General features: G+C 37.8%; 1 protein-coding gene across 3 annotated transcripts in view; it reads left to right on the plus strand.

Annotated features, from left to right (window-relative positions):
- ATXN10 (ataxin 10) overlaps window positions 1–20,878 on the plus strand; it is a 103,255-nt gene that overhangs the window by 18,584 nt on the left and 63,793 nt on the right. For all 3 annotated transcript variants that reach the window (XM_021297335.2, XM_065033232.1, XM_021297337.2), the window contains exons 4-5: window positions 10,723–10,819; window positions 11,625–11,789. In XM_021297335.2, the coding sequence (XP_021153010.2) occupies window positions 10,723–10,819; window positions 11,625–11,789 (262 nt within the window). The remainder of the gene's footprint in view (window positions 1–10,722; window positions 10,820–11,624; window positions 11,790–20,878) is intronic.

A 20,878-nucleotide genomic window follows, 5' to 3' on the forward strand; every position in this document is an offset into this window, starting at 1 on the left:
TTTTGCTATCCCCTAATTATTATAGCTCAGAGCATTTTACTACTTTACCAAACAGGAAAGTTTTAAGTAATTGGTTTGTTCTCTTGATACCATTTGGGGTTGTTTGGGGTTTTTTGGTTCCTTTGTGTTTAGCTCATAAACTTTTTTTTTTTTTTTTTAAATTGAAGGTGAGTCTGAGCGCTTTTGAAAGGTGACTGTGAGCGTCTCCTGGAAACATCTATGCTAGGAAGCAAGTATGAGGGTTTTAAAAAATAGACAGTTGCCCCTTTGCCAGTTAACGTTGCAGGCAGGACTTGGGCATTCTTGCTTCTGGGTGATGGTAAGTTACCAGATGTAAAAATACTTCAGTATTTTTACTGAACTTATACTGCAGTTTTAACTCTACAACTACTCTGTCTGTGCTGTGTTTTGGTGAACATTGCCACAGCTTTTTAATGAACTGTCTGTTTTCAAAACATCTATAGAAATGATTACAGCTGTTCAAGCTGCATCCTTCCTAAGTACGTCAACCTGATGCCACCTTCTGTGGGAGAGAAGGTTCTTTGGGTCCTCATAGTTTGGTCCAAAATCCATTAAATGCTGTGGGAACTCTGGCTTGGGTGGGCTTTGGTTCAGGTCATTGTTCCAGGTCTTTATTCTTTGGCCTTTTTTTCAGAAGCTGCAAAATAGAGAGCCAACTTTTATACCTCTTTCAGCTGTTCACAGAAAGAAAAGAGCCAAACTTGGACTAAAACAGGTCAAACTGATGAATTGTCCTGAGTTAGCAAACACTGAATTCTCTTTAGTTCTTGTGTGTATAGTGTTGTCCCTGTCTGCAATGGTTTACTCTTGCTTCATGCACTGAAATTCTCACATGTTTAATCTTGTGCAGTGCGCACAGGCACAACTAACTGTCCCCTGCCTGGTTAATGCAGTAAACTATATTGTTGTGATACAACAGTAACTGTCATTTTGAGTGAATGCCAGTGTTAACATTGTTTTCAGCCTGATGCATCTATGTTCATGCACATGGCTTGGCTCTCACTTCTGGTATTAATACGGATACTTTACACATGCAAGTTCAGATTTGGTGAAGAAGGGCAGCTTTAGGACCGGGGACACTATTTAAATGTAATATCTTCTTGTCTTACTGGGGGTTAGAAAAAGGAGGAAAGAGTGGGGCTTCAAACTTCCAACAGGGCCTGAATCATCATTACTAGACCCTTGATACCACAGACAATGGTAGTTGTAGGATCTTGTGTCTGAATAAACTCCAGCTTGCTCAGTTTATTCCATGTTCGTCCTGTGGAAACCTCCCCTCTTATTTAAAAAACTTTTCCTAACTCTGGTCTAAATGTCCTGCTGAGCTTGAATCCAGTGGTTCTTGATAGTGGGTTTTTTTTGCTACCTTTGTCTTGGTTCTCTCCTTGAGTCCTATTGCTTCTGACTGATTTAAGCTGTGCTGACCTGAATTACTTCATTTACCATAGACTGTGAGTATAAAAGTGTATCATTGCAGTGGCTTGTTGAGGTACAGTTTGAACTACAGGCGAGATCCTGCCTAGTGAAGTTCACCTGTGTGATGCTATTGACATGGATGGCATTGGAAGCAGACTTCCAAATAGTGACAGAAACCTGGTGTTTTACAACAGCACTGCTGATCAAAACTGCCCTTTCTAATGGAGAAATTTTTTGATTGCTGGACTGGGAGACAAGCAATGACTGTCTCAGAGACCATATAAATAATTTTGTTAGTTCTAGGAGAAGAGTAACCTGAGCTAATATCCTTAAGTTACAACAGTTAGTAGGTCAGCGGGCTGCCTTGTAGGTTTGTTTTTTCTCACTGCTGGTACTGGTTTTAGGCAGTGTGTACAGCTGCTTTGTTTTTTTCCTGCTCTTGTGATTTGGAGGCTTTCTAGTACAGCCTGCCAAGATGCTGCTGATTTATGACATATGCATAGTGGTTTTATAATGTGGACTGATATCCACTTGGAGCACAAAGGAAATGAGAGTTTGCTGATGTCTATTTAATTAGAATGTCTTCTGGTTACTTTGGTTGAGGCTTGACATGAACAGTAATGCCTATATTTCTGTGGACCTTTAAATACAGTGTTCTGTAAGCCCTTTCCTTCCTTCCTTCCTTCCTTACTCTTTACTGTCCCCTACTCTACCAGCAAATAATGTCAACAAGACTCGTAACAAGGCAGGTTTCTAATCTACATAAACATATGTGAATCAAAACTTGCTGCAATACATGTAGATTTAAGATGGTCACCATTGGTGGACTGCAAAGGTGTGGTGAAAAAAAAAATTACTGTTCCCTGTCTTTTTCTTTTGATGTGAAGGCTGTAGTGTTTTTACTTTGCTCTGACATTGTGTGCTGAATCGGCAGCTGCATAGGGCAGCTCTGGTGTGGGCAGAGCCATCATGCCTTCATCTTCCCTTGCAGCAGCTGCTTGGTGGCTGTTTCTGTCTTTCCTCTACATCAAAGGCAGGAAGAGAAACCAGTCTGTATCTCATAACTTGCTGCTAGGCTTTGGCCAGAAAAGGGCAGGTATCAATCAGGTTTGCCAATTATTTACTGTCGGTAATAGATCCTGTGTTTATTTGCAATAATATAGTGCAGGTCGCATGCTTCTTTTCTGTCTTATGGGTGTGGTGTAAGAGAAGAGATAAAGGACAAATAATTGTAAAGATTAGATTATGTTCTTGTTATGTTCTAGTTTGTTTTTTTTTTTCCCCAGCAGTGGCGTCAGGATCGTGAGATCAAGGTGGAAAGAGTGGGTCAAACAAACCTTTTAATGCGGAGAGTTTCCTAAAGACAGAACATCCTAAATTTAATCTAGGGAGAAGAAATTTAGCTATTTTCACACGTACCAAGAGAAAATGCTTCTACTAAAGAGTCTACCACAGAGGCCCAAGAGTGCTGTGGTTCTTCCCCCAGAGAAAGTGAAGATAGAAGGGAGTGGAAAGGAACTGGAGGAAGATCCAGGCAAAGAGAATAATGTGAGGCATCTGCTTCTTTTCGGATAAACTGTTGCTTGTTTGGATCGAAATCTAGGCAGTTATAATTATGTAAATGTCTGCTATGGCATTCTTCCAGCCTTTTGGTTATCATTGCCGTGACACAACTTTCAGATTCTCCAGTTGCATGAGCATTGTTCTGATGGAAAAGGGACTATCTAACTGGGGCATTCCAAACACAGGCTACAAGACTCTTTTTTTTCCATTCTGCAGTATCCTTTTTGCTAGCAGGTATGGACTGGGAGAGAAATGCCTTGTGCCTATCCTTCACTTTTCAGTGAGAATTCTAGGGAATATTGCCAATGTAGAAAGGAAAAGTTACAAGATTTATACCAGGAGACATTCAGGTCTTTTCCTTTCTTCCACACTCTGGATATACATCACATGTAGTATGGAAAGGACCGTAACAAGATAATGAGAAGAGGCAAGCTGCCTTTATAGATATAAAAAATAAATAAAAACAAATGGTAATGTCCCAAACCACAGACACTAAAGCTGTTGCTCTGGATTAATGCGGATGTGCAAGTAAAAATACTAAATGTAAGTTTATTTGTCTATTGCAAAAGGACTGTGATCCATTATTAGCTGGATACAGAATATAAATGGTCCAAGGGGAAAAAAAAAAAAAAGGTCTGATATCCTTTCCACAGATTTCCAGAAAAAGATAATTTAGCTTTTCTAGGGAAAATATAAGCACTTCAGTGGAAATTTTGGTTGAAATGAAACAACAGCCACAATATACCATCATCAGATATAATTGGAGAAATTTGCTATAATCTTGGTTAGTGTTTTACATGTTAATAACTTCTTTTTTTTCTTTTTTAGACCTGGACAAAGTATCATGTAGTAGTCTGTCATATGGTTAGATACCACGAATAACACGTAGTGGGTGGCCAGTCCCTTCTGTTATTTTTCTTGGTTTCCTGGCATGGTTTAAGTCCAGGTTGAGACTCCCCAGTACTTCAAACTTGCTGATTTTGCTAGAGCTGTGTCTTTAAAGAGACATTGTCTGTTAGATTTAGCCTCAACTTTTAGGTTGATTGAAGAAAAAGATTTTACATCCTAACACATGCAGGAAGCTTATAAGTGCAGTTCCCAAATCTGCAACCATTTACATGTGTTTTACTTCACATAGGAGAATAATCTCAGGCATGTGTTTTTGCTGCTTGTGGGGATATAACAGTAGCCCCATTTATTATGCCTTTAGACTTTAATAGATAATTTATTAAGGATGTGAACACACTTATGGTGTTTACTTTCTAAGAATAAAATGATGCAATTAAAATACCAGAAGATAAAGAGAACAGGCCTGCTAGCTGTATTTAATAAACATTGCTACTGCTGTATGAATCGATATCACTATGAAACTGATCCCATGTCAGGCAGTGGGCTGTCAAACTGATTCTTTCCTAATAAACGCACAAATATATATATTTTTTTTTAATCTACCGTTATGAGATCCTATTAGAATTTAATTTGCATCAGAGGCTACTTTGATGAACGGTCTGATGGTTTCTTTCAGCTCTCTTCTAATTCACTTGTAACTCCACATTTTTAATAGTGTGGTGGGCATTTTTCTTGTCTTTGAGTCAAATTCTCCTTGGCATTTCTGAAAGGAAAGAAAAATAATTAAGAGTGTTACTTTCTTTTGGAGGCAGAGGAGATGAGGAGTGGGAACAGAAACTTATTAAACACAACATTCTTGCTGTTCCACAGATGGTAAAAAATGGGTTACTAGTCTGCACTGCAGCAAGTGCAGTATGATCAAGGCGGAAATATAATCAGTAGCTAGACGTTCATTTTATTTACAGAAATAAAATACTAAGCACTGTTTTAATAACTTTAAATGACACAGCCCATATATGTATTGTACATTCGAGTAGTCTAGACAGACTGTTTTCCAAGGAAAATACATTTTCATCAGTAGTTGTGGTATGATTCATGGTGGTGAAGAGGCAAATAACTCTTTTTATGACTGGAAGTTGCTTTAACTTGCAGCCACAAGGAAACAAGTCAGTGACCGGATGATAGTGGTTGTAACTAACGTTTCATAGCTATAGAGGTCTACACCTTATGCTGAGTTGAATGTTTTATTTTACCGTGGATAGCAATATATCACAAAACATTCTGCCATTGTTTACAAACAACCAAAGGTGGTCTCTCTAGTGGCTGGTGGTCTGTATAATGGCTGGCGGTCCACAATTTAGATTGGCAAAGCTCACAGACAGCTTTAAGGTGTACAGGCTGTCAGGAGGCTGTGATTTGGTCTCAGTAGTTGTAAACCTTTGTGCACGCCCCCAGTGTAGAGGGGGGCACACCAGCTATATCTTTCATTCACAGTTAATGGTTACCAAAGCATTAAAGAGAGATATGCAAGTTTGCTAGCCTTATGTTTGCAGTCTGATAAGTGATGTTGTACAGCTTCATACATGCTTTGACTGGATTTGTTTTATATCTCTGTGTAACTCCAGTAAAGGCAAAGGATTGTACTTATAACTCTTTCTGTGCTGCCCCAAATAAGAGAAATGGAAATCTCCTATGACTGTTGTAAGCCTCTGCAGCTGAGGTCAAGGTTTTTCAAGGTGACTGGTGAGCAAGTTCCTGGGCTCCTGTTCTTGACTAGAGAAATTGTAGTAGGAATTTGAAAGGTAAGTCTGATTATCCACTAGGAAAAAACTCATGTTCTGTAAGGAAGACATAAAAGTGTTTATGAATATAAACATTTAAATAATATACACTACAGTAAAATATAGCATAATGGTTGAGTGTAACAATCTAACCAGGAAAGATACTGGGGGGAGAAATTACAGTTATTCTTGTTGGTAGGGACTTACCAGCAATAAACTCTTCTAGCTTTAGTGTTGGAACTTTATTGATCTTTTTAAATTTTTTTTTAAATAGTATCACTTAACCATGCTGAGCAGAAGGAAACAATGTATTGCATTTTTAAATCATAATGCTTGAAGTCTTTGTCCTACTAACTTCAAGGATTTAAGTTAGAGTGTAATACACAGTCTGATTCTGCAAATGACACTGCATGAAATTACATCTTCGGGAGGAGCATGACGTAGGACCAGGCCTATGCAAGGCTCATGTGTGTCCTGCCAACCGTCTGGGCAGTACTGCAATAGAATTGTCAAATGAAAAGTGTGCGCTTGAGCGTGGTTCAGTTACTGTGTGATCATAAGAGACTGAAAGGAACAAGTGAAGCTGCGATCTTGAAGGTACTGAACTGCGGGAACGCATTTGAGCCATCTTTGTGGAGGACCAGAAAGCAATAGCAGCTGTGTCATCTTTTGCATGGGTGGCTTTTAGTGACTCTAAAAGATCAGTTTACATGTAGACAAACATTTAGTTACCAAAACTCATCAGGAAGAGAGTGTTTCTCCTTTATGTGTTGCCCTGTTGTATAAAGCGGTTGTTTTTGTAGAACCTAGAAAATTCACCATAACCCACTGTAGGCTGGTTATGAAAGCAACATGTAATCTGAGTATTTGCATTTACTAAAGAACATCCTGCTTTTACAGGAACCATTGAAATCTCAATGGGGGGAAAAATTTCTTCTGCTCTAAGGTTGATCAGTGTATCACAAGTTACATCTTAGTACATGTAATTTCACAGTGGTTGACCATCAGGTTAAAAATAGTCTTGTTGACCACACACAGTGTAACATTTTTCTTTTTAATTAAAATTTAGCTGTGCCGAAAGCTACGGAATTATTTGTTAAAGGCAGTGCTTATAGATACCAACAGCTAGGGAATGAACTTAAGATGTTAAATAAATCAGTCCTATGGAAAAGACATAAGTTTTTATAATTGTTATGAGTAAGATTTCCCAAATACTAGTTAATGCAGCTGGAAAGAGTGGTTGACAATTATTTTTAGTTTCATAAAGACCTGTAAGTTTTCAGGGGAAACGTGAAATAGTCCTGCTGTCTTTTCTTTCCATTTTCAGAAAGCACATGGCATATTGAATGGATGGCAAAATGGCTTCAGCTGGTATACTGTGCAATGAAGCCTGTCTTAATCAGCTTCTAAAGTCTGTCTTAATTGGCTTCTAAATTTTCTTGCTGTTGCTGTAAGGACAGCAAAATTGCTGGAGAGGAGAAAAGCAGTATCTGTATTCTACAGGTTTCTAAGCTTAGTTGAATCATATGCTACAGCTGTCAAGTCCAATAGAGGTAAAACAAAAGGGAGAAATGTGGAAATTGAATGTTAAGAAGAGACTTCCGTGGTTGGGAATGCAATACTTTTATTGGAGCATTTGCATTTTTAACACATGCATACCCTGCTGTGAATGAACAGCTCTAGTTGGATTTTTTTTTTGAGGTTTCTTTTTTAAAGCGTAAATACAAAACTATAGATTTTCTATGCTCGTATCAAAATGCACTATCACTTAGTAGCTTGGTGCTAGGCTAGTATGTTTTGTATGGAATCGTCTTTGGAGAGAAACACTCCATATGAGATATGTGCATACTGCAAGACTGCCAGGTGCTCTTATGGGTTTGTGGGGTTTTGTTTGTTTGTGCGTGTGTGTTGGGGGGGGGGGGGTGTTTGTTTTAGCATAACCATATGGTTATGCCATATAGTACTGTCATGTGTTTCACAGAACATGCTGTGAAGAGCCTGTCCAGTGGTGGTGCTCTAATAACTTTTCATAGAATCATAGAATATCTCAAGTTGTAAGGGGCCCATGAGGATCAATTTTCAATCACTTTTGTGTTTGCCCCTCTTCGTTATTGGCTTTCCATCTGTGATTACTGGACCATGATACATAGAATCATAGCATGGTTTGGGTTGGAAGGGACCTTTAAAGATCATCTAGTTCCAACCCCCAGCCATGAGCAGGGACACCTTCCACTGAACCAGGTCGCTCAAAGCCCCATCCAACGTGGTCTTGAACGCTCACAATGATGGGGCATCTACCACCTCACTGAGCAGCCTGTTCCAATGTCTCACCACCTTCATAATAAAAAATACCTTACTTGTAGCCAATCTAAACTTACCCTTTTTCAGTTTAAAACTGTTTCTCCTTGTCCTGTCTCTACAGGCCCTGGTAAAAAGTCCATCTCCATCATTTTTATAAGTCCCCTTTATATATTGAAAGTCTGCAATAAGGTCTACCTGGAAACTTCTCCAGGCTGAACAACCCCAACTCTCACAGCCTGTCTTCATAGGAGAGGTGTTCCAGCCCTCTGATCATCTTCATGGCATCCTCTGGCAAAAGCTCTAACAGGTCCATGTCCTTGTACTGGGGACCCTAGAGCTGGACACAGTACTCCAGGTGTGGTCTTGCCCTGTAAGTGTGACCAGCTTGTTGTTCAATTTAGTCAGGTGAATCCCATCAGCTCCAAACAGATCTGGCTTCTGAAAGGTAGATCTGTGATTACAGAAGCCAAAACATGATTATTCATGCTCCAGTACACAAACTGTATTTGGTATGTGTAACTGATTTGGCATCACACTAAGTACTCTGAAATGAGTTATGTTTTTTTGTAATACAAATTAAATTTTTTTTGGTAGGGAAAAGGAGTTCAGGCACTGCAGAAGTGGTGCAGCAGTTGTATTGTACTCAAGACAGAGCACATGAATTGGTTGGACAAATTGAAAATTGTGAGCTAGGTCTTGTGTGTCATCTGTACTCCTGACATAGCTCAGTTCCCAGGTGTCTGTAGGATCACATCTTCCTTTTGAATTGTTGAGATTCATCACATGAGTTTATTTGCATGGCGAAATGTTGTATTATCAAGACATCCTCTTTTTCTGCTTAGTTGTGAATAGATACAGTTGCTACTGTCTTGTAGATTATCTTCTTGCCCATATATTGATTTATGTCCTCTAATTAAATGAAAAATGTTAAACATTAGTGGTTAAAAACAAGCACTTACAAATTAAACTTTTTTTTTTCCATGGTACATCCACAAAATCGTAACCTTTTCCTGGATCCATCATACTTGTTCAAGACATCACAACCAGACAAGTATAGTGTTGATTGCTTCCACAAGTATTAAGACCCCAGTGTGTGATTAATGGAGAACTTGTAGATATTTATTTTTGTGCTGCAAATGTGTAGTATTTTTTTCATAGCTTAAACAACCTAAGTGTAATTGATAGCTGAAAAGGGTCAAGCAAATTTCAAATAAAGATCGGAGTATAATCAACGAACTTTGTCTCTTTGAGAGATCTTTCTCATAGCAGGTAGGGAGTTCACCAAGAGAAATAATATCCTGTTCCTAGGATTTACTCTCCCCCTTTTTTTTTTTTCCTAGCAGGGAAGTGTTTCCATGAAATATCTGCTAGAAAAGTAGCATGCCCATGCTTGCTGTCCTTCAGAAAAATTCTGTGTCAGCAGGGTGGGAACCAGATAGACGGGAGAAGCAGAAGGATAATGATGGGCAGAAAACAATAAAAAAGTGCAGGTGTGCAGGGAAAGAAAACAGATCTTAGGAACTGAAGCATAAAGGAGAAGATTATTCAAAATGCAGTGTAGAGAGGACATATATATATTTTGGACTTAAAAAATGTATATGGAAAAAAAACTTACTGTTCCCTGAGCCCAAGTGACCTTGTTTTAGATTTGCTTTCTTATTGTTCCCAAGAGGATGTATGCACAGAGCTCTGTAGGAAATCTGTCTGCCAGCTGGCACAGCACCTTTCAAAGAGACCTAATTTTGTATTTTCAGAACCTGGCAATATCAGCCACCTCCATTTGTAATAGGCAGCTGTTGTACTATCTGTTAGTTTAATTTTAACTTTCTTTGCCAACCTATTAATAAGTGCTGGACTATTGAGTGCTGTCAATTGTGCCAGAAAAAGTGTTCTAATTTTGTAAGGTGTGTGGGTTCATGCATTTGTTTGTCATTAATTTGTATCTTTTTGTGGGCTCTAGGAAATTAACCTGTATGACGAAATATCGTCTTCCCTTATTTTAAGTCTATATTGAGAGGAGGCTGGAATAAAGCCTTTGTAGTTATAGTAGAAATCTGCCATATTAAATTCAGCATTAAAATTGGAGACCAAGTTACTTGGAGTACTGGCTTTAATTTTTCTGGGATAGAAATCAGAATGTATTGAGCACATCGTCATAGTATATAATGATTGTCCAGCTAAATCAAATTTAATGTGGGTGGCAAGGAACAGATTCAGTTCTCTTGCAACAAAATTTTCGAGCTGTCTCTGGCCAGCCTAGTGAGGGTGCCTGGGGAGCTCTCTTGGTAGCAGGCAGAGCTGCTTCTGCAGAGTTGAGGTGATGACAGGCGGCCTGTTTACATTAGTATAATCCAAGGAAGGAAGCCACCTCAGATCTGGAAGAGGCAAAGTGGCCAATGCCATGTGGTTGTTCAGTGTGGGGCTGCTTCAGGTTGTGCTAATTGTAGGTAGCTCCAGCCTTTCATTGATTTGAACCCATCTTAAACCTTGGCAGAGTTGATGAGTTCTTATTAATCACTGATAACCTGTTCGATATTCATATAAGTGTAACTGAGGAAAAAAAAGTGATTTGTTGTGGGTATCATTCTAGATGACTTTATAAAATTATTTATATTAGAAGAGAAAATGCAAATTTTTGTGTACAGTAGCAGTGAAATACTGCACTCAAAGCTTGAGATGGATTCTGTAGCGTATAGCTGTAATGTTGAACAGTTTGTCTTATATATGAAATTTATTAGTGTTTCTTTGAATTCCTATTAATATATTTTCTGGGTTTTTTTTTCTTTTTCAGCTCTTCGTTGTAGCCTCCAGTTTCTTGGAAACGTTGCTGCAGGAAACGGAGATTCCCAGAATAGCATTTGGAAGTGTGCTTTCCCAGATCTCTTCTTGTAAGCATGGATGAGGGTTTTTTTAATAATGTAATTTCTGTGGTTTTATTCAAATCTTTTGTACATGGTAGTTGTGCCTCTACTAGCACCATGAAGGTTTGAAAAATAACTTTGGGGAGAATGGGACGGTTGAGACCATATCCTGTAGATGTTTTTTTTGTTAGTCAGGACCTTTAAAAACGCGTTTGTTCTAAGCTGACAGTAAATTGGTTTCATATAACAGAAACTGGAAGAAAACTCTGTGTCAAATGTTGAACTTTAAACATAAGCTTTATTTCAGAGATATTTTCAAGTATTTATACTGATTTCCAAGAACACACCTTGTCCCTTATTCACTTTGCTGCTGTGCAGACCTGTCAGTATTTGTGGATCAGATGCAATCTGCAAAAGTGACTCAATCTTTGTGTCTTCCGATCCTTTTGCCCGCCACCTAAGCTCACCAGACTATCTTCCTCGAGGTTTGATGACTTGTGTGTAATGACATATTGCATAAACAATTTTGTGCAGACGCATGAAAGTCTTATGTGTTTGGCACCATTTTTCGTACTGAGCTAGTAACAAAGGCACATTCATTCGGTTTGATACTCATTCTGTGTGTGTTTCTTGGAGTCCACATGTCAGCACTGGGTGTAGAAAGACCTTATGATGATAGAAGCAGTTGACTTCTGTCCCTCTTAGGCAATGACAAACTCATGATTCTCTGAAAGTCAGCAAAGAAGAACTCAACAAGCTGAATGCCGATAGTCTTGTTTTTCCTCACTCAGTTTTTACTTATTCTCTCTTAACTCCTTATTTTCTCTTGAAGGACGTGCCTGACATACGATGATCAGAAAATTGTTACCTATTGTTGTATGGTCCTGTTCAACTGCCTTAATTCAGAGAAAGTGAGAGAACTCCTGGATCTGGGGAACTTGACTGTGACTCTCCATGTCCTGAAAGTCTACAAAGAGCAGTTGGAGACTGAGTGGTCGTATGTATTGTTAGGTTCCTGGCTCCCCCTCACACATACCTTTAAGTGTTTTTCTAATGTAAATCTTTGTATTAAAATGTCTAAGTTTGTGACACTGCTAAGTAATAAATTAAGGTCTATTTAGAAGTTAGTAATTTGGTGCAGAGATAATTTTCATTATGCATTCACTGACTGTTTTGATTTCTGCTAAAATAAGACTATATTTTTGTTGAGGATATAAACAAGTCTTAAAATCATGGTCTTTTTTAATGAAACAGATTTCTAGAATGCAAACTAATTTATACTTGCGTGCTGGTTTTTGGAGATTTTTTAAATAAAGTAAATGCAGAATATAGTCTTACAGTGTTTGATTACTGGGTCATGCTAGGAAGACCTTTGTGACTAATGCTTGTGAGTACTACTTAAAGTGTAGGGGTTTTTCTTTTTTTTTTTTTAATTTTTTAACATCTTTTGTCTAGTGCAACATGCTGTCATTTTTATACCAAAACACAGAACGCGTTTTGTTTGTGAATCTTGCACATTTCATTCTCATACTTTAAAAGCACCTAATCACTGGTATTATTCCGTTGAGTTTTTATATGTTTTGCTAATGGCCATTCCTGTAAATACTGTTGTCAGTTATGCATTTGAGAAAAGTTCTCCCCTGCATCACCAAGGATACACATTCATTTAATTGTTATATGATGGGGAAAAAAAGGATAGTTTGTATGTTTTTGTAGAATTCTTTTGAAGGTCGTGTTTAAATTCAAAATTTATTTAGGAAGAATTGTTGGGGTTTTACTAGTTATTTAGAAAGTCTCTAAACAGAATTAAGATGATTGAATGAAAAGTAAATGTCACCTAATAGTTTGCTTTTGTACTGAAAAAGAATTACTTCAAAATTTGTTTGTGGCTGGGCTTTTTATATAACCAGGTCAATTTGCTTGGGACATAACTAGTTTTCAGAAAGCAAAGTTTCAGGGTCAGGCAATCAGACTTCTATTTCAGAAGTGACAAAGTGAGTCTTTAGTTGTGGCATCTGTCAATATAAACATGTGAAATATTGCTTTTCAGATCATTATCTTGATTATGCTTCATTTTCCCTGTGTATTGAAGATATGCTGAAATCTGTTTTGACTGACATATGAAAGCCAGGGAAAGCTGGAAGATGTTGTCATGGTGTTAAATTTATATTTTGAAGGTAATTGGAGAATAAACACATCATCAGAATAAATGCCAAGTATCGAGTTCCCTGATCTTTCTAGTCTGAAGTGCATTCTGTTGATGTTACAGTGAAAATGCCTTACATCCTTTATGGATGTTTGTGGGCGGGAAAGGGTCACTTTTCAGAAAAATCTGGAAATTAAAAAGGGGCAAACTTCTATACAGGATAGAAGACTGTGTTGAAGGAAAAGAGATGGGTAGAAAAGAGTAATCCTAGTCCTGCCATAAGGCAGTTGCAGAATGTTTGCTCTCTTAATTGCTGTCAGAATGCGGAGTTCCTCGTACAGGGCATATACAAAAAACAGCATCTAATATCTTCCAGGCATTAAGTAAATAGTACGAATGGGGTTTTTCCTAGTACTTAAATGTTGTCTAGTTAAGTCTCAAAGCTTATTATCAGTTTTCCCAACTGAAAGAAAAACTAATGCGTTTGTAGTATAAGTTTCTTGGCATTTTATAACATCATCTTGAACTGAATTATAAATGGAAATCTTTTAATAATGTTGGCACTGTTTTCAAGTCAACATAGGTAAAGTGCATTCACAAGTGCAAAATCTAAACAAAAAAGTTATTGCAACAATGCACTAACAAGCATTGAATAGGTATTCAAACAGCATTACTTTGAAAGTGAAAAGGATAATTCCTTACTAGAAAGAAGCTGATTTTTCTCTGTAGCTCTAGAGCCTTTTTGTGATTCATCTTGTACCTGTTCCTATGTGTTTCTTGATCATCACATCATTTGTTCTTCTAATACTCTGTTATTTCCATCCTGAAAGAAATTATGATATTTATATATGTAATATTTTTGGTCTGCTTGGTGCAGAGGAGGAGGTAAGAAAGCAACGTGTGTGTGAAGGACAGACATAGTTATTGTTGCTTTGAGTATATGTTTAGAATAAGTTTGGACTCTGTAGTATTGCTGCTCTTGCTTTGGTGTCCGGTTTTGTCATTGCATATGATCTTTCTGGTTTGAAATAATTCATTATTAAGTCAAAGCTAAGGTTTGGACGCCTCTCTGGCTGGACTGTAGAAAAAATATTTTGTCAGCAATTCATTGAAAATGTGGAGCTGTGCTTCAGCTCTCACTGAAGTACATACCACTAGGATTGCTTAAATGAATGTACATAGCCGCGGTATTTGCAACAGAGCCAGTACTCTGTTGTAAAGATTTGGGTCCCTTGCGCCACAGCTAACAAAGTGCACAGCGCCCATTTCTAAGCAGCTGTTATAGCACTATTTGGCTGAGCCGAAATACAAACTATTCTTCTTCCAAGAGGTTATGCTCACTGCTGGACTCACAAATGACTGAAATTAAGCTGTTCTTACTTTTAAAGTTAAAAATATGACTTAATTCCTCCCTACCTTCTTGTCTATCAGCTAGAGCATCTGGCTTCATATTATACTGAATAAAAAGTGAATGCCACATGTGTTTATTCCTCTTGGCTGAGCATTTTTGCTGTCAAATGCTGCTTTTAGGCACAGAAAATCTTTCTTTGAATAACCAGGCGAGTTTTGGTTATAGGCAAAACTTTTATTCACAGTTTTATTCCCTTTTATTGTACACTGAAATTTATAAGCTAATGTTCCTCTAAGTTAGTATTCAGTGAATTCCACAAGTTAATTTTACAGTTGCTCCCATGAACCATTAGGACAGAGAGAGGACTTCCAGGACAAATATTTGGATTTAAGGCCATTGGCAGAGCTGTAGTCTCTCCCATGGGGGCCTCACTACTCCATTCAGCTAGAACATGTTGAGTTTTCTACTTTTCATCCATCACAGTAGGGCAAGCACATCTTTATAATCCTTTTTTTTTGGTGAATTGGCAATTCCTCCTCTGTTCATGATCCCACATTCATGTTTAAAGTCCAGTTTTCCATCTCCAAGCTCGGAAAGTCCTTAGGGAAAGTTCAGGAGGAATAGGAATGGAGCCTCTTTCCAGGCCTTTTGGCTTCTTCCTCCATACTCACAGCAGTTCCGAAGGGAGAAGGCTTTGTCAGAAGAAATCTGAGCATATTCTGAGCAGTTCCTCAGAGCTCCTTTTTTAGAAGCAGCTGTTGGTAGTGGACCTTTTGCAATTCCTCTTCTGTCTGCCACAACTCCCTTTCCCAGTTAAAGAAAATGAAGGAAACTTCTTTAAAGGCAGGACATAGCTTTTTGGTGTTTTCCTGCCACTTTTCCCTACTTCTCGAATCATGAGATGTTCAGTAGAAGACAAGGATCTCCCGTTGGGGAAGAGAGAATGTCTGAAGTGTTTGCTGTGCTGCTTCCTGGGACGGGTGGGTTATAAGGCCTCAGTTTAGCAACTGCTGAATCTAATCCATGACAGAAAGCCAGGCCATTCACTTTCTAAGCAGTTTTTGAAACAGAGGAGAGCTATTTTGCAGATCAACATAGTGAGATTTTGAGACTATAAGCACTGATGCATTTTTAAAACGTTTGTAATTGACAGCATAACAAAAGTTGCCTCAGAACTTGAAGAAAGGGCAGTAACAGTGTTGTGGTGCATGCCTAAGTGTGTCTTCATGAGTGATACACTTTTATTAAGTATTTTCTGTGGCAGGCTGAACTAAGAAATAGTTAATAAATTAAAGAAGGAAGTCAGCTGTGTAAGGAATGCCCTGGTCAAATTTTGTGTTCAGTCCTTGTATCATTATACCTGTTTATCCAGACCAGATGATCTGAAGGCTCATTTCATTAAGCTTGTGGTTACTTCTATCTCTGAAATCTGTGAAGTTGCAGAATGTAATTCAGACATTTAATAAATATCTTCTTGATTTAAGAACCAATACCTCCTCTTTCTTTTTTTTAGAAGCTGGATCCTCTAAACAGATCCAAGATTTTTTTTAATGTTGCTACCTTTGCCATCTTTAATACTAGATGCTGTTGCATTTAAAAATAGTATTAATTAACATATATTAGACAATGTGTTTTTAAACTGCCTCTAAACTTCTAGTCAACACAGCTCCTGAACTTGTTTCAGGCTAGCAATCCTATAACCTTGAGTACTAGGAGCTCTTCTGAAGTTGCTGCTGCTGGTCGAACTCCCAAGAGCCATAATCTGAGGAGGAAGATTGTCTATCTCCAAATGATGTTCTTCAAAACATTGCCTGACTGGCTGTATATATATACCCCTTTGTTTTGTAGCTTTTGGCTAAAATCTTAGAGCAAAAAGAAACTGGAAGTTTTCAGGACTGAAAACTGTTGAAACTTACCTGTCTTGTCCTGAATGTTTGGATCTGTAGTTGGGCTTGCAAAGAGTGCCCAGGGCTTGCTGCTCTCAGAAAGTTTCAAGGAGTATAATGTTAACAGAATGTACTTCAAAGCATATGCATTTTGCAAAGACACTGTCTCTGCAGCAGCAGCAAGTAGTTTCCTTTCTTTGGTTTGATTTATGGCATACACTAATTAAATGATCCTATCTTCTTGACAGTTCTGGAAAACATGTTCTTTGCAACATGCAGCTACTATCTAGGCTATTAGCTCAAACTATGGTGAAAAATTTCAATGCTGCTACAGCCTAGTGCGTGAGTGACCATTTCTGTCCTTTCTTTAGTTCTAAGACCTTACCCTTTAAGGTAGGGTCTCCCTGTCAGGGGTTGGTTATGATCTGTTGCTTTTTTCTTGGTCTGCTCATGATCGTAGTTGTGGGACTAGCATTCCCTCTGAAATACTTCCTTGCACATGGAATGTTTTTAAACCTCTCAACTTCAGTTCTGTTGCTTCCACTCTCTTGTGATTTTTTTTTTCCTTTTAGTATTAGCTCCTTTCTATCTGTTCCCTAGCAGCAGAAGATCTGTCTCTTAAACTGTAATCGGTGTTTCTGCGTTTATGCATCTTTTGGTTCTGCTTCTGCCACCCCTATGTTCCATCTTCTGTTCACATGCAAAGGGATGAGCATGGTTTTTGAAGCCCTTGTGAGAAAATTTAATTTTGGTGTATCTTCTGTCTTTCTAATACACCTCTGTACTGGTATACATTTAACTCTTCTGAAGTGTTGATGTGTTAAGTTGAACATATTTTAAACATGTAAGCAAATATACTTATTTCATAAGCTAATACTCTTTTTCCAGTGCTGTGCTCTTTCAAGAGCTGCTGCCTACCAAAAGATGCTTTCTGGAAATTGGACATATGCTTTCTCTCAGGAACAGAGATGGGATACACTGTTCAGTAACTCACTGTGTTTTTCTGTGATTACTATGAAGATGTGAAGAATCCTCTGTAATGAACTCCCCTGTAGTTCCAAAGCAAAAAGAAGGCACAAGCTGCATCCCATGTCATATGTCGTATGTGCAGTATGCTGAAAAGGCTTGCCAAGCACTACTTTTTTTCTTTTTCTTTCTTTCTTTTTCTTTTTTTTTTTTTTTTTCAGTAAAAGGTTTTTCTTAAAACATGCAGAGAGCTGTGCCTTGGGCTATGGAAAATTGTGGAGCCTTTAAAAAGTCATTCCTCTGTGTTTCCCCACACATCCACATCCACTCCCTTTTGGGTTTGTATTAATCAACAGCAGAGAAGTGTGTCACACATTTCAGAAGCTACTGTATTTAGAAGAGAAACCAGCACAGAATGCCACGAGATCTATTTTAGAATATTGAACCTGCAAACATATGTGTTTTGTAAAATAATTAGGAAAAAGTAGAACAAAATTACATTATAATTTATCCTAACCAAGACCAATGTGTATTCTAAAAGCTGTTTATTTTAGAAATGCTTTGGTGGTTCCATTAGAGATGACAGCATAGCTTGTGTCATCAGTTTTTCCAAGTGTGTGCATGGGGCAGTTTAGCTACTATAGAAAGAAAAAACAGGTTGTATTTTTGATTCCTGAAGAGCAAGGAACAAAAATCCTCCATTTTAAAATAAGAGGCGTAATAGGCCTTTTGGCTTCCAGAAAAACGATATTAAGAGTGTGGTCAGCTGTTTGGCATTGGAAGTAAGATTTTTCTGAACATCCACTTTCTCTTTTTGAAACCACAGCTCAATGATGACTGTAAAGATTAGGATGTGGGGCACCCCCTCCCCATTTTTTGCCTTTGGTTATTTTGTCCTGACTTATGGAAAAAAGTATGGACAGAAACTAGTGCTCCTGTGGCAAGGAGTCTTGTCGTTGGACACAGATTTAAAGGCAAAGATGGAACTCCTCAGTAGAGTGCTTAGTTGGTATGCATGTGGTACAGAAACCAGAAAATATTACCTTTTTTTTTTTTTTCTTACATTTTGGTCTGGCAGATCTGTCTCTTCTCTGTCTTTCCTCTGATAGTTTAGGGTGTCCCCTGCTCCCTTCTTTTGCTCTCCAGAAAGTAATTCTTATTTTTAATTCCAGGAAAGTTAGACTTAAGTTGCAGGTTCCAAGTTCAACGGTGGTTTTAAATAGTACTGACAAAACTGGAAAAGTTTCCTTAATTGTAGAGGTCTTAGTACCTTCTACTTTCTATTTGCAGTAGCGGTGTATTGGCATAGATCTCCTCAGTCTTTCAAAGTCCAGCCTCACACATTTATTTATCTTGTCACTTGTTTCTTCTTGTATATTTCATGGACAGAAGGGAGCAGGAAGTGATTGTATTGCAAGTCACCTTCCAGCTTTTTCTTGGTAGCTCTTCAGAAAAAATGATTCCAACTTTGCACATAAGTAAAAATCTCTTTTTAGCACCTTTCAGATGTAGCTATCAAATTGAACAAGAGTATCTTCTAAATCAGAAGACAGGTAATTACTGTTACAGGTAATCTGAATTCAGTCTTCCAGACCTGCAAGTTGACTTGATGGATGGTGTCATGAATGGTAAGGAGGATGTATTCATTATGGGTAATGCCTTTTGAAGATGGAAAGATGTTCTACTGCTGTACTTGATTCAGCTCAGGAGAGGAGCATTGCAATGCTCAATATTTGGTTGAGCCTTAAATATGGAATTGTTTCTTTATTCTTTCTTTGAGCAAGAAGTACTGGTGTTTGAGTGGGATGAATTGTCTAGTTTCTAGACATCTTTGTGACAGCACGTGTGTTTCATTTGTTATTAAATAGTTTTGTACTAATATTTTTGATAGAGTGCTTATACTCTTGTGCAAGGACAAAAAAATACTTCTGTTCCTAAGATATATTTTGGTCCTAGACAATTCCTAATGAGACATATTGCTTTTTTAACATCTAAAAAGGCTGGTGATATGGCTTTGAAAGGTTAGCTGTCTAAATTTTATTATTTTTTCTTCAAAATTTGGATGATTAGTTACATTTGTTTGTTGAACTACAATAAAAATTGCTGTTTCATTCTTACTAAATGTCTTGGATAGAATGGTGTTATTGTAGCATGATGAAAAATGCTTTTGGTTTTGAGTTTGGAAGATAAGTTTGCTCATCAAATAGAGAATCACCAGGTTTTTTTTCTTCTTTCTTCTAAAACGTATATGGGGGTTTTCCTCCTCATTTTCTGAGACCAGGGACACTTCTCTAAACTTGCTAGTGGGATCAAATCAGCTTAATATAGAGCATGACATTTGATGATAAAGTTGATTGCTTACACCCGGCTTTGATTGGAGCAAGCTTAGTGGTCATTTGGAATATACTGAGTGCAAATGTAGATGATACCATTTCATCTTGGCTGCTTCTCAAGTCCAATTTGGTACAATGCAGTCCTTGTGCTATTGTAAAGTCTTTAAACTGAACATCTCCTCTGGTATTTATCTACTATGTAAGCACTTGATTTTTTTTAGGATTTTAGCCAAACAATTTTAGAAGTCAAGAAAACTGGCATATTTAACACTGTTCATTTGTTACTGTGTTGTGCTTGCATAACAACTTTAATTTTCACAATTTCCTTCACTAAATTGCAGTGGTCCTCAGTTTATGCCAGTGGTTCTGCTGTTGGTCCCCGAAGGGAGTTTAAGTCTCCTACCAAAGCCTTTTGTGTGCATCTGAAATGCCATATTCAGTCAGTAACCCAAAACTGAATGTCTTTTTATTTCAGAGTTGTGGATGGTCTTACTTTTCCTCATATTCTCCCCTGCCCCAAATGAAAAACAGGAGAGCTGAAGACTAAAGACATTAGATTTAATTTGTTGCATCCTTGCTTAACTACCACCAAAACTTCTGGGCATAGTAGCAGGAGTTGAAAGTGCTTTATTCCATTACTAATTCTTCTGTTATCTGTGTGCTGTATTCTTTACGATGAGTAGATAAGATAGAAGAGAAGCTTAAATACAGAAGCAGAAATTTCTGAGGTGTTATGTCATGGAATTGAAAGTGTAAGAAGCATATACAAGTCTATGCTCCTTTGTTCTGAAACACTGCAAGCTCCTCAACAGTAGAGATCTAATCCACAGAATGTGAAAGATGTATGGGAATAAACACAATACTGTAGAACATAGTAACAACTGAAATACAAGTCTGCTTTTCAATAGTAATCACTAATGTGCTCCTCATAGCCATAGATCCCTTTGTGATAATTATCGATCACTTTTTAACTACAAGGTAAATAGTCAAGAATTCCTCAATGTAACTTTAATCATGAAAATTAAGATTTAAATTCATAGCCCCAATGGCAAAATTGAAAAATCAGCCTTCTGATCGTCTCCTTAAATGTTCTTTTGCCGTACTTCATTGTCAGCTGAAATTTGTATGTTATGAGGCTAAGTATTGTGTGTTCTGCATAACTCCAATTATTATGCTTTTTTCTTTGGCAGCTCCAGCTAAAAGCCTTGAAAAGTAAAGTCGGTTGTTACCATTCTGCGGATGGCTCGTATGCTCTGAATTGTTGGTTCAGGAATTCTAGAAGTGTTCCCCTTGCCTGCCCTGCTGATGGCTTGATTCAGTTGTTATGGCTGAGTCTGTGTTGCTCAGTTGGAATACATTTGTGCTGTTGACTTTGGGGAAGGGAAGTCTGTAGGTTCAAATTTG

This window comes from Columba livia, chromosome 1 (assembly GCF_036013475.1).
Source record: "Columba livia isolate bColLiv1 breed racing homer chromosome 1, bColLiv1.pat.W.v2, whole genome shotgun sequence".
NCBI lineage: Eukaryota > Metazoa > Chordata > Aves > Columbiformes > Columbidae > Columba > Columba livia.